The sequence below is a fragment of the Charadrius vociferus genome, unplaced genomic scaffold (assembly GCF_000708025.1).
Source record: "Charadrius vociferus isolate BGI_N301 unplaced genomic scaffold, ASM70802v2 scaffold1, whole genome shotgun sequence".
Taxonomy (NCBI): Eukaryota; Metazoa; Chordata; class Aves; order Charadriiformes; family Charadriidae; genus Charadrius; species Charadrius vociferus.
This window is the reverse complement of record NW_009647680.1, coordinates 6,472,046-6,486,653: the sequence shown is the minus strand read 5'-3', so window position 1 is coordinate 6,486,653 and position 14,608 is coordinate 6,472,046. Positions and strand designations below refer to the sequence as shown.

Below are 14,608 nucleotides of genomic sequence, written 5' to 3'. Positions count from 1 at the left end.
CCTGTGCCAGTGCCTCACCACCCTTAAAGTGAAAAACTTCTTCCTAATGTTTCATCTAAACCTGCCCTCTTCCAGTTTAAAGCCATTCCCCCTCGTCCTATCACTACATGCCCTTGTAAAAAGTCCTTCCCCAGCTCTCCTGTAGGCCCTCTTTAGGGACTGGAAGGCGGCAATAAGATCTCCCCGGAGCCTTCTCTTCTCCAGGCTGAACAGCCCCAACTCTCTCAGCCTCTCCTCATAGGAGAGGTGCTCCAGCCCTCGGATCATCCTCATGACTCTCCTCTGGACACGCTCCAGCAGGTCCATGTCTTTCTTATGTTGAGGACTCCAGAGCTGGATGCAGTACTCCAGGTGGGGTCTCACGAGAGTGCAGTAGAATAGAGCACAATCATCTAATGCAACCCCCCTGCAATGGGCAGGGACATCTTTCACTGGATTAAGTTGCTCAAAGCCCCATCCAGCCTGACTTTGAACACCTCCAGGGGTGTCTTCTTCATCTGTAGTCATGCGTAGTCCTGTTGATTTTTGTCCAAGTGAATGAAAGGACAGGGGTGAGGATGGCATAAAAAAGACCCAAACCCCCAAAAATCTCTTGCTAAGAAAAATGTCTGCTAATGCAGAAAAAAATAGAATGAGAAAAAAAGGGTAGTCTTTAACAGTCCATTCATATCACATTCAGCCATACAGTCACTTATGCTGTGTTTAACATTACTCCCTGCAAGATGTGAATGATCCTATCGCACAGGCAGCCAGCCAGATGATGTCTACCCTCATCAAAAATTCTGCTTTTTAGTGGCACCGGATCTGAGGACTATTTGTCCTTGTGGGTGCACCAAAAATATGCAAAAAACTTCCTGCATGAACAGGAGGTCAAAGCACACACACATCTTAAGTGTAGGCATATGCAAACCTGGCATGGAAATATGAGAAAAGGCATTTTAAAAAAATCAGATTATAAGCAGTTAGTACTTTTCCTAAGTGACAGATCTTGGATTTATCTGTTTTATGTCACTAATTTTCACTTTTTTAAAATCACAGTTTGACTGGGTTCAACATGAAATGTTTAGACTCGGTGTATCACGCGTCTTTTCCTAAAAGAGCTGAACTGCTTGCTATAATTCTTGAAGTGGCAGTATATGTCAAAAATAAAATAATTTTCTGTTTCTTGCACTTATCCTAGCAAAATTGTGACAGTGTGATTTAATATGATTTTCAGTGAAGTTGAATCCTCATTAATGCTTAAAAATCAGCTTATTGTGAATAATTAGGAATACTGCCTTCTCTTTTCAAGACAAATTTTGAAGTATTCTTGAGAATTCCTGTTGTGCAATTAGGCCACTGCTCATTATCTGTGCTTCCTGGGAAATTTATTCCTAATTAATTTGAATAAATATAAAAATATAGAATAAACACAACTTCTAATGAGGCTCTAAGTGTATTTTCCTAGCTTGCTGTTTCCTTTCTTTTCAGCTACATCTGAAGGGAATGTATCTTTAGGGATAAATATATGCAGGCAAAAAAATCATAATGGGAAAAACATTTCACTGCAAAACTGAATGGAAAAGAAGGGATTGTTTTCATTTGTGTGTTAGATTTTTTTACAAATTTCTACAAATAGCAATGTAATTTAACAAGATGTGTTTTCAAGGCTTTATTAAAGATTACAGAAAGATTAGCTTTGCTGTTATGATAATGAAAAACTGATGCTTTATCTACTGTACCTTCAGCATGATTGGTTTGAAACATGCACTCACTGCCTTGCTGGTATAGTAACATTTGCATCACAATCTCACTTTCCCACCATCTCCTCTGTGGCTGTAAATTTAGACAATTTTTTTAAGCCAAGGAATGTAACCCTGTGTCCTGAGACAAATTCCTTTCTTTCTCATTTTAACACAACAGATTTGACTGCAATGTTTGATTTTGATGCCCAAAAGAATGAAAAGGCAGTTGGAAGAGAGTTGTAGTTATGTAAATTTGCTTCTGAGGTCAGAGCAGAGTAACTCAGAAAAAAAATACCCTGAAATATCCACAAGACATTTTTCCCATATTCTGGACCTTTCTGCATTTCTGACTTTTGTGGGTCTCAGATGATTTGATGAACCCCTTGTGTCCAAAGAAAAGATGTAAGGCATTGCATTCCCCTATCTCCAGCAGAAAAGCAGGCTCAGAGAAAGCAGGTTAGGCAGGGAGCTTTCTGGGACACCAACAGGTATAAGGAGCTGCAGGTAGCAGTGCGGTAGCCAAATTTTAAAATTTCATTTGCTTCCTGATGGTATGGATAGCCGTTTGTAAAATTTGAAACGGAGACTGCAAACCTGCTTAGGTATTCTCAACTGAAGGTACAGAAATCAGCCTGCCGTCACTGCCTGCTGGATCTCCAGCCAGCAGCTACTATCACAGTCTCTCTACACAGTTGTAGCTGGCTGCCATTCTTGCAAGTCTTGAGTCCTTCAGAGCACTCTTTGGGGTAGTATGAACATGCATACACACCAGTGCTTTGAAGATATTTTACTCTCGGTGAGATCATTATCCCTGCTCTCTCAGCAAGGAAGCAGCAAGACCAGAACTCTGCAGGTTCCTGCACTGGGCTATGCAGCAAGACTGTGTTACTATGGTGGTATACATTTCAACTAAATTTTTCCTTATATTAAAGTAAAAATAGTTAAAATTAAAGGTAACTATTTTATTAAAATTTATTTTCAAAATTTGAATTATCAGTGTTGAAAATTTATGCAGGTAAAAGGTACAAGATGACAAATTTTACTTTTTACTTTCCACTACAAAGCTCTGCCTCCATATGGAAAAGTTCTGAGTCCTTTCTCTGCTGAGCTTAGGGAAGGGTCCAGTCTCTCAGTCAGCGTTGCTGTGCAATCAGTGCTCTATTCTTGAGAATTCCTGTTGTGCAATTAGGCCACTGCTCATTATCTGTGCTTCCTGGGAAATTTATTCCTAATTAATTTGAATAAATATAAAAATATAGAATAAACACAACTTCTAATGAGGCTCTAAGTGTATTTTCCTAGCTTGCTGTTTCCTTTCTTTTCAGCTACATCTGAAGGGAATGTATCTTTAGGGATAAATATATGCAGGCAAAAAAATCATAATGGGAAAAACATTTCACTGCAAAACTGAATGGAAAAGAAGGGATTGTTTTCATTTGTGTGTTAGATTTTTTTACAAATTTCTACAAATAGCAATGTAATTTAACAAGATGTGTTTTCAAGGCTTTATTAAAGATTACAGAAAGATTAGCTTTGCTGTTATGATAATGAAAAACTGATGCTTTATCTACTGTACCTTCAGCATGATTGGTTTGAAACATGCACTCACTGCCTTGCTGGTATAGTAACATTTGCATCACAATCTCACTTTCCCACCATCTCCTCTGTGGCTGTAAATTTAGACAATTTTTTTAAGCCAAGGAATGTAACCCTGTGTCCTGAGACAAATTCCTTTCTTTCTCATTTTAACACAACAGATTTGACTGCAATGTTTGATTTTGATGCCCAAAAGAATGAAAAGGCAGTTGGAAGAGAGTTGTAGTTATGTAAATTTGCTTCTGAGGTCAGAGCAGAGTAACTCAGAAAAAAAATACCCTGAAATATCCACAAGACATTTTTCCCATATTCTGGACCTTTCTGCATTTCTGACTTTTGTGGGTCTCAGATGATTTGATGAACCCCTTGTGTCCAAAGAAAAGATGTAAGGCATTGCATTCCCCTATCTCCAGCAGAAAAGCAGGCTCAGAGAAAGCAGGTTAGGCAGGGAGCTTTCTGGGACACCAACAGGTATAAGGAGCTGCAGGTAGCAGTGCGGTAGCCAAATTTTAAAATTTCATTTGCTTCCTGATGGTATGGATAGCCGTTTGTAAAATTTGAAACGGAGACTGCAAACCTGCTTAGGTATTCTCAACTGAAGGTACAGAAATCAGCCTGCCGTCACTGCCTGCTGGATCTCCAGCCAGCAGCTACTATCACAGTCTCTCTACACAGTTGTAGCTGGCTGCCATTCTTGCAAGTCTTGAGTCCTTCAGAGCACTCTTTGGGGTAGTATGAACATGCATACACACCAGTGCTTTGAAGATATTTTACTCTCGGTGAGATCATTATCCCTGCTCTCTCAGCAAGGAAGCAGCAAGACCAGAACTCTGCAGGTTCCTGCACTGGGCTATGCAGCAAGACTGTGTTACTATGGTGGTATACATTTCAACTAAATTTTTCCTTATATTAAAGTAAAAATAGTTAAAATTAAAGGTAACTATTTTATTAAAATTTATTTTCAAAATTTGAATTATCAGTGTTGAAAATTTATGCAGGTAAAAGGTACAAGATGACAAATTTTACTTTTTACTTTCCACTACAAAGCTCTGACCGACATCTGCCTCCATATGGAAAAGTTCTGAGTCCTTTCTCTGCTGAGCTTAGGGAAGGGTCCAGTCTCTCAGTCAGCGTTGCTGTGCAATCAGTGCTCATTTGCCAGGAAAGGATTTTCTTTGCCTGCTGTATAATCACAACTACCAGACTGTATCCAGTCATAGCATCTCTCATGAGTGTGCCGGCCATACTCTGCAGAAGTATTGTGTGTGCTTTCCAGTTTGATCCTCAGTAGAGGCTGTCCTGAAATCTGGCAGTGATGCACTGGCAACCAGAATGTAGGGATTAATGAAAATAATAACTATAAAAATGGCTGTGGGCAAGAACAATGGAACTGTGTAACAACTGCTGGATAAATAGCTGAAGGCATGAGTATATCATGACACACAGTGTAAAAGGGACAATGATTTTCTCCTTGTGCGAGGTGGCTTCAGACAATATTCTTCTTACCTGGAATATAATTTTTATTCTATCTGTCAGAAACTGGGAAATAAATGAAAACACTAGATATTTGTGGAAAAAAAAAAAAAAAACAACCAACGTCAAAACAATAAGGAAGATGCTTGAAGTTTTTAACCCAAGGCCATGAGAAAGAAACACTACATAATAATAGGCTCGATTAGATTTGTAGGGGCTTGGGCCTTTTTCCCAGTCAAGGCTACTACCATAGAATCATAGAATCACAGAATCAGAGAATCACAGAATTGTAGAATAGTTTGGGTTGGAAGAGACCTTTAAAGATCATCTAGTCCAACCCACCTGCAATGAGCAGTGACATCTTCAACTAGATCAGGTTTCTGAGAGCCCTGTCCAACCTGAACTTGAATCTTTCCAGGGATGGGGCATCTACCACCTCTCTGGGCAACCTCGGCCAGGGTTTCACCACTCTCACAGTAAAGAATTTCTTCCTTATATTTAGTCTAAATCTACTCTCTTTTAGTTTAAAGCCATTACACTTTGCCCTATCACAAAAGGCCCTCCTAAAAAGTTTGTCTCTGTCTTTCTTATAAGCCCCCTTTAAGTACTGAAAGGCCACAATTAGGTCTCCCGGAGCCTTCTCTTCTCCAGGCAGAACAACCCCAACTCTCTCAGCCTGTCCTCACAGCAGAGGTGCTCCAGCCCTCAGATCATCACCCAGGCACAGAGGTGAGACTGACAGGTCAGTAGTTCCCAGGGTCCTCCTTTCCACTTTTTTTAAACATGGGTGCAATGTTTCCCTTTTTCCAGTCACCAGGGATTTTACCTGACTGCCATGACTTTTCAAATATCATGGAGAGTGGCTTGGCAACTACATCAGCCAGTTCTCTCAGGAGTCTGGGGTGTGTCTCATCAGGTCCTACAGACTTCTTTATGTTCAGGTTCCTCAGGTGGTCACACACCTGACCTTCTCTTAGCAGTGGGAGAGGCTTTGCTGCCCCAGTGCCTGTCTCTTGGTCCATGCACTTGAGAGGTGTGGGAACACAGATAGCCAGTGAAGACTGAGGCAAAAAAGTTCTTAAGTACCTCAGCCTTCTCCTCGTCTGTTGTTACCAGTTTGCCAGTGTTGCTTGTCAAGGGCGGGGTAAGCTTTCTTTGACCTTCCAAAATTATCAAATTGTTGGTTACAAAAAGAGCTCTCTGAAGTGATCTGGGAGCAGGGTCTAACATGGGAATTTATGATGGCAATGAAAGTAGGCGGCTTTTAAGTATGTTATGAATATTAGTTAAATTTTTATGAATCATGCTGTACTTTAGATTGACTTTTTCATCCACAGAACAAAATGTAGTCAAATTTTATTCATGTAAGTCCTTCTGGTATAAGCTGTCACATGAGTCATGAACAGGAATCATTATAAGAACTTACTCAAATAAATCGATATTTAAATCTACCTCTACAACATGAAGGAGATAGATCAAGTGGCATGTCCTATGTTTGGGATTAATAGTTTCTCAGGATTTGATGCTTGGGTGCCATGGTTTCAGCTGGGACAGGTTGACTTTCTTGCTGGCAGCTGGTATAGTTCTGTGTTTTTGATGTGGAATGAGAATTGTGTTGATAGCGCACTGGTGTTTTTAGTTGCTGCTAACCTGTCAAAGCCTTTTCTGCTCCTCACACCACCCTGCCAGTGAGTAGGCTGGGAGTGCACAAGAAGTTGGGAGGAGACACAGCCGGGACAGCTGACCCCAAGTGACCAAAGAGATATTCCATACCATATCACAGCATGCTCAGTATATAAAGCTGGGAGAAGAAGAAGGAAGGGGGGGACATTTGGAGTTATGGTGTTTGTCTTCCTAAGTAACTGTTACACGTGAGGAAGCCTTGCTTTCCTGGAGATGGCTGAACTCCTGCCTGCCTGTGTGAAGCGGTGAATGAATTCCTTGTTTTGCTTTGCTTGCGTGCATGACTTTTGCTTTACTTATTGAACTGTCTTTATCTCAACCCTTGTTTTTCCAGTTCTTCTCCCCATCCCACTGGGGAGGGGAGAAGTGAGCAAGCAGTTGCCTGGTCCTATTTGCCAGCTGGGCTTAAACCACTACAACGGGATGAAAAATAAAGACAGGAGAAAATTCTGTAAAGGAAAGTCAATTCCTCCTTGTAGTATTGTACAATTATTGTGAAACATATTTTAATTTTTGTTTTGTAAAGTATTTCATTTTTGTGTGTAAAAAATAATAAAGGACTCTGCTGTCAATAATGAACAGTAATCGTAAGTCACAGCAATTGTAAGCATATTAAACTTCCACAGTTATGGGGCACTACTTTTAAATATGTGCTATATCTCTCCTCCAGGAAAAATTAAAATTGGCAATGAGGGGCTTGAGCAAAGGGGCAGGGGGAGATATTCCCTGCTGCTCCTCTGTTTATAATTAACCTTGTTTCAGCTTGTTTATTCATATAGCACTAGATAGAACTGTGGTACCTGTCAAAACAAGTCAATCAAATGATATCAGTCAAGGCATTTTATATTACCCGTGTTCCTTTTCTCCCTCCGAGTGGAATTTCATTAATTAGAAGCCTGGATTGGACTTCATTGTTGCAGGTTTGACAATTTCATTGGTAGGTGCACCAGTATGATACTGTTCTCCCTTTCAGAGGAAAAAAGTGACTATATAAATATTGACTCTGTAAGCTTAAGTAATCTCAACAGTGAAATAGCACTTTGTAATTGAGTGTTGTAGAAGTGGCTGGCCTGTGGAAATGCAGGAGCTACCTCAGTTTGGGTTCCTCATTGCCTTGTCCAGTTGCTCCCAGGAGCATGGTCAAGGTGTCATGTCCCACGGCACGGCCAGGCTCACAGTGCAAGGGAAGGTCCGCAGTTGGTCAAGTTGTTGCATGGGTACTTTCTGGTTGTATTATCTTGTTTGCTGCCTGAAACAGTTTCATAAAAAAATATGAGTTCATATACTGTTCTGGAGCAAATCAGTTAGTTTCCCACCTGTAGAAAATGATTGTGGCAAAATGCAATGAGAGATCATACAGGAAAGGAAGGGGATATTTATTCATGAAATCTGCAAATCACTTACCCACTTACAGTCATTCTCTCATATATTTCGCCTTCATGTCTACTTTTTACCAGAAAAGTAGTTAGATCGTATGCTTTTACTAATACAGTGAAGTATTTAAAAGACACATCTGGTGCAGCAAATAATGCAAAGTAGATATAAATAGTTACTGGTTACCTTTTTTTCTGTGATTGAGCTATGATTGAGACTTGGGAGACTTTTGGATTGTTTTTTCTGCAACCTTTTATTTTTGTGGCTTCATTACCCTTTCAAATATTTTAATGTTTTGTTTACTGATAATCCAGGGAAAAGATATGAATAAATATGCTTGACTATTGTTGATATCAGCACTTCTTCTACAGTTCCCAGTTGTGGTGAAATAGCTCTTTCCCCTGGCCCTTTCCTCTTTGTGATAACAGTAATGTCTCCTGTCTCATTCCGTTGTTACATGTGTTATTATCCGCAGGACCAGCTCCTGCATTGTGGATCCCAAAGGCAGATGAGTTTTACAAACACCTGTCCAGTGGAAATGGGAGGAAATGGAGTTTGATTAATCTCCCCTAGTTTCCCATTGATCCAATCTTATATTATGCCTATTCTCTTCAGTGGTTTTGACTAAGCTGAATGTGACTTGGATGTACACCTGTATTAAATCCAGTTCTCTTTCCTTTTTCCTCTTGGAATAGTCTTCTCTTCATACAACCATAGAATGGTTTGGGTTGGAAGGGACCTTTAAAGATCATCTAGTTCTAACCCCCCTGCCATGGGCAAGGACACCTCCCACCAGACCGGGTTGCTCAATGCCCCATCCAACCTGGCCTTGAACACCTCCAAAAATGGGGCATCCACAACTTCTCTGGGCAACCTGTTCTAGTGTCTCACCATCTTCATCATAGAAAAATTTTTCCTTGTATCCATTCTAAATCTACTCTCCATCTAATTCCTGTTATGAGGAAATTGGTCTCTCTGTCCAAGCTGAGGTGTTGCTGTGAAGCAGATTGCACATGAGCAAAATAAGAAGTGAGGTGGAGGGCATTCCTTAAAGTGATTCCTGACTTTCTATGTTCTGATGGCAAAGCCCTCCTAACCACAGGGGTCAGTAAGAAAAATGTTCTTCAATTAATGCTTTTTTATTTTGCTTTTTCTTTTTTTTAACTCAATGGAGCAACAAAAAGGATCCAGTTTAGAAAATGTATCTTTGTCCCTGTGTTCCCAAATGTTTGAATGATTGTCTTTTTTTAAAATAGAGTAAGAATCTGATATAAGACTAACCTGATGTAGCTAGTGACAAAAGGGATCCACACCATGGATGAGATTTTAAAACAAAACAGAAGCCGTCAGTCTAAATGGAGGTGAGACTCTAACTCAGGTTGTGAACTTTTATAGCGCTGATCCTCCCACCCACCTCTTCCCACATCCAGCCCCCAGCCTTTCAGAAACCAAGAGCGTGATTCATCTCATCTCTTTCAGATGTCTCTTTGAGATGAGATGAATCATGCTTTAAAAGCCCTTAATGAATTTTCATTGATTATAAAGGTAGCATAAATGATTGGCATAGTTGTCTGATGTAATTTGGCCATATGAAAAATACCGAAAAGTTTTATTGTAGTGTACTTTGCTAGTGCCCTAGCAATTAGAAAAAGTCATTTCAGTAAAATTAAATGGTCCATTGTTCCATTCCCCATTCTTCCCAAGAATGAATCTTTTAAAGCAGGCAAGTATGATTAGGCAATGGAACAAAATAATTATCAACAGGAATCCCATGGAAACTTTCTCTTCTTCAGTTGTCTCTCCCACCCACTCCCTCTTTTCTCCCCACAGTATTGCCCCCTGCCTTCTTCTGCTCCTTTACACTGTTTTATGCTCTGTACTCGGGTTGTTTGGATCCTACAGGCAGACCCTGCTTACAAACACAACGTAGACCCATGAATTGTAATGCAGCTTCATTTTATGTAGACTAGAGAAGTAGAAGAAGGTACTCCTTTCATTATTGTAAATTTCACTTTCATAGTGGAGGTAGCCTGTTTTAGTCCTCTGATTTTGGGGTTTCATATGCCAATTGTGATATAACCACACCAGCAAACAGTAAACCCCAGCACCTCAGTCAGCACCGCAGAACACGGAGAGGATGATCTTTACTACGATTTGCTATATTGCATAAGGGCCAGGCTGCATTAGGAACCCCTTTGCACAAAATACATAACAGCTATGTGGCCAGAAATGACCTTGCCCTTTACAAGCCTTTATAGGGGAGAGAAGAGGTTCGAAGCATACCATAACCTAATCTTCCCAAGGTCGTGCCCTAGGTGAGCAATGGAGCTGAAGAAAGCTCTCAGGTTGCTGTCTAGCCCACTCTTTAGCTCTCATTGTTGTTCTGTAATACTCTCAGATCTTCACATTACTAGTAGAAGCATATGCAGATGTGTTTTGGGTCAAAAGGATGATAATTATATCACCAAGGAACATTATTCAATCATTGCTCCTTGTCCACAACTAATGTTTTAAGGAAAATTTGCAGTCTTGATGTTTTCTTAGCATATCTTTTTGTTTCTTTGTTAGTAGTCCCAGAGTAATGAACAAATTCTTCAATGCTGAAGAAATCATAATCTTTTTATCCTTGTGGTTGTCCTGGCAGTAATGCATAAATAGTAACAGTGATCACCAGTGTTAGCTGGAAATTAAATAAAGTTTTATTTTAATTATCCCATACTTCTAAATTAACTTCATGTGTATTGTTAATAGTCATCTTAGTTAAGTAATTAATATTTCAATTTGAGATATAAATTCAGAGGTTCCTTTTTGTAATTAACTGTTTTGGCACTATCCATTAAGTAGTCCATCACGTTATCTGACCTCACATATTTGTTAAGCTAAATAATGATCAAATGACAATAATGTGAGAAAAAAAAAATCAAAAATATTTAATTCACTCAAAAATGCTTCTCTCTGTACTCATACAGCTGCTAAAATGCATGTGCGTATTAAATATATCCTCCCTTAAGCAGTCAGGCTGGTGAATGCGATAAAATACCAAATTCCAGACAACTAATTTTTTACTGTGCATTTTACTGCTCAGGCTGAAGCTATTAATAACGTGTTTGTTTTAAAAAGGACTGAATAGCATAGATTTCATTGATAAAAGTAGTGATTATTCTCTAAATAGATAGAACAGGTTTTTCTGTACAGCTAAAAGAGAAATGCCTGGTTGAAGCAATTATTGAATTGAAGCAAGCACGTTACTGCCAGTAACAGCTTATTTGTTCAGCTGGAAGTTCCTATTAGCTATATCATCTACAAAAATTTAGCTGTGTGAAGTAGATTTTTATGGAAATGAAGCATAGTCTTTTTGATCATTTCTCTGATTGAGAGATAAAAATTTTATTATAAATGAAAGCAATGAATTGTCTGTTTATGCAATGTGTCAGAGGACAGGAAAAGTAGGAAAAGGGTGAAACTGTCTTCTTTTTTTTTCTTCCCCCAGCATCTATTTATTTTGCCTTCCTTTTCCTGAATCATATGAACATGTATTATTGGCATTGTTCCACAGTTTGGCTTTTTGGGTGTTTATCTAGGAATTTCACAAATCACTGGGCAGAAGTTATATATGTACAAAGGACTATTGCTTTCGTATTTTATGTACCCATAGCCAAAGATATTTGTGTCCTAGAAAATATATGCAAAGCAGAATTAAATCCAAATATCTACACCGTTTATCTTTGACTTTAGCAGACCCTTCACGGTGGTACTACAGAAACTTGCAAAATCTGAAGTACGCCTCTCCAAGTATTTTTCAAACCGTGTGGACAATCAGAATACCTTTAATTTTGTTCTGATAAGCTGTGATGTATTTTCTACCAATTTTTAACAGAAGAAACTCCAAGCTGCAGAGTTTTATTACTAGTCATGGCAAGATGTGCCATAACTTCTTGATGTAGGCTGCACTGGCCCATGGTGAGGACAAGCCATGGGTATAGAATCACCACTGGTTCAATTCTTTTTGTCTCTACCTTTGCATAATTGTACATGACAAAGAATTTCCTTGATTTATTTCTGTCCCTGACCTTCCAGGAAAAATGGAAGAGTATTGACCCCACAAATATCTCTTATGTTATTTGTATTTCTGTAAAAAATACAAAAATACTGTAATTGTACAGTAGATTAAATACATGCTACTCTTGCACTCCTCATTAATGTTATATATTGTATTGCTAATGTTTTCTTTTCCATATATTCTCCAGGTCTGGGTTTCAGTATTGCAGGAGGGGTGGGAAACCAACACATCCCTGGGGACAACAGCATTTATGTCACCAAGATTATTGATGGAGGAGCTGCGCAAAAAGATGGGAGGTTGCAGGTTGGAGATAGACTTCTTATGGTAAGTATGACAAATTTAAATCACATTTTATTTGGCTGAAAATTGTTTCATACAGAAACTTTCATTCACCATACATTTTACTGGAGGTAATCATTACAACTTCTATAATAATTATGAGTTATATTACCATCATCTTAATTTTTCCCATTGTTTATATGTATTTCTGAGACTGCAGTTAAAAAAGCCACACACTAGAAAACAAACATTTTATGAAAAGAAGGCAATGGGTTATATTACTTTGACAATCCTTCAACCGAGTAGAGAATAAACGTAGTATGCATATTGGTGACAAGTCAAAATGCACCTCAAAGCTTTATAGGAAGGTTTGAGACAAACTGTTCATTTCAGCAGTACTCATTCTACTGATCATTTTAAGAAAATGGAAAGCTGTGAAAACATGCTACTAAGCTGTCATGTGTAGCCACTGTCAGTGGACTATTACCTACATTTCATTACATGTAGGAAAGTTTTATGTATATGTTCCATATAGATATTCCAAAAATATGTTTTGCATCTTTGTCCTTGAGGAAATGTGCTTATTCTTCTGATGGATCTCACTTTAGGAAATTCGTCCGGATATCTGCAGTGCTAGCGCATTGCTCCCTGTAGATAATTCTTTCCCACTCACAGAGTTTGTTTAATTCTTTGTTAAGGGGGAAATCCTGACCCTGGTGAATCAGCAGAAGTTAATCTTTGTCAAGTTGCATTCATGTCAATGCATTTGCATAGATTTCATCAGGTAGAGAAATGTTTTTTGAATGAGTGCCGTGAAAAAAAAAAAGTACCGCAGTAGTTCTGTTTTGTGACGTGATATCTAAGCAGTAAAAAATCGCCATGACCTTTTTTGCTGCCTGCAAAACTGTGTCTAATAGAAGTTTTCTTTATTTGGCTAGGGCCACTCTGTTTCAGTCGTGTATGAAGATGACCATTTTTTACAGGGTATTAAACAGAGCAGGAAAGGCACTTGGTTGCTGGGTTGGTGACTTTGACCTTTTTTTAATTAACCTAACTTGATAGATAAAATAGCTTAAAGATCAAATGGTCTTCTCAAAATCAAAGCAAAATAAACAAGCTTACAATTTCTTTGGCATTTCTTCTTTGCAGGTTCTCAGCACAATGAAATTCAAATCACAAGATTGGCTCATTTTTCTATAGAAATGTATATTTGTATTTGCCAAAGTTGCTGCTTATTTTGTTATTTTGCTTCTTGTAGCAAATCTGCTTGTGTTCAGCTCTTACTTTTTTTCATTATGAGTATTCTTCACAGTTTTTTGTGTCATCTGTAAATTTTTGTTACCTTATTCTTAATTTCTTCCAAATCACTTGAGGTAATAAATAATATATATATTAAAAAAAACAAAACACCCAAAACAAAACCAAAAAACAGATGCAAAACCCCTGCATCCACCATCTCCACTATAATTTAATCAGGATAAATTTGAATAGAAAAATAATTATTTTATACACCACTATGTATAAATTCATTTTTTGCTGATTTTTACAGGATTTGTCTATTAAGCATCTTTTCTCAGTCTTGAACTTGCGATTCACTGCAGTCATGTATGGATGTTTCTTCATTGTGACAAGTTTATATTCCTGAATCTAACCTCTGAAAATGGAGGAGAGGTCATTCTCAGTGCATTTGATGTCATATACCGCTTTCCTTTCAGTCTGGACCAGTTCTTTACTTAACATCATCTCCTTTTACCACTGTATGTAAAATGAGCAAAAAAAGCTATCACAATATTGCTGTTCACTAGTCATGTACTTCCAGACCAAGCTTTTCACTGTTGCATGAAAAAAATCCTCATCAACTTCCTCTTTGTCTAACTTAACCATTAAAGTAGAGATAAGTTTGCAAGATCAAAATCTATTTCTAAAATTTGTGCAGATTACAGCCATGTTTTCTGCTTCTCTCCAACAAGACACCCTGATTTCTTTATAACTTGTGTACCTTCAATATTTGTTCCCTTCCACTTTGTGAAGTATCTTTGAGTTCATGACATTTACTTTATGTTCCTTTGTGAAAAATGAGTGAAGGAATTCATTACTTTCTTTTGGCAGTGTATCAACACGATATTGCCCTTGTCATCTCTACAATCCTACTTCTGCTTCACTGATTCCTTATTGATTATATATTAGAACACTGCTTTTTTTTTTTTTTTGTCTTCTCAGTAGTGCATCCTTTCTTGATCTGTGTTTTTTCCATCATTTCTCTATAAAATTTACCAGAATTTGTCATCCTTCTGGAATTTTCAGCAGCTGCAGGGGGGCTTATTTCATTTTTATATCCATGTTCTGATAAGTTTGTGTGAAATGCTTTCAGATCCCAAAGAACACGCAAATCAAATGCATTAAAATTTAGGATGTAATA

At 38.3% G+C, this 14,608-nt stretch overlaps 1 protein-coding gene across 3 annotated transcripts in view; it reads left to right on the top strand.

The window, feature by feature from the left end:
• Positions 1 to 14,608, top strand: part of DLG2 (discs, large homolog 2 (Drosophila)) — a 673,110-nt gene that overhangs the window by 356,769 nt on the left and 301,733 nt on the right. For all 3 annotated transcript variants that reach the window (XM_009881201.1, XM_009881200.1, XM_009881198.1), the window contains one exon: positions 12,098 to 12,234. In XM_009881201.1, the coding sequence (XP_009879503.1) occupies positions 12,098 to 12,234 (137 nt within the window). The remainder of the gene's footprint in view (positions 1 to 12,097; positions 12,235 to 14,608) is intronic.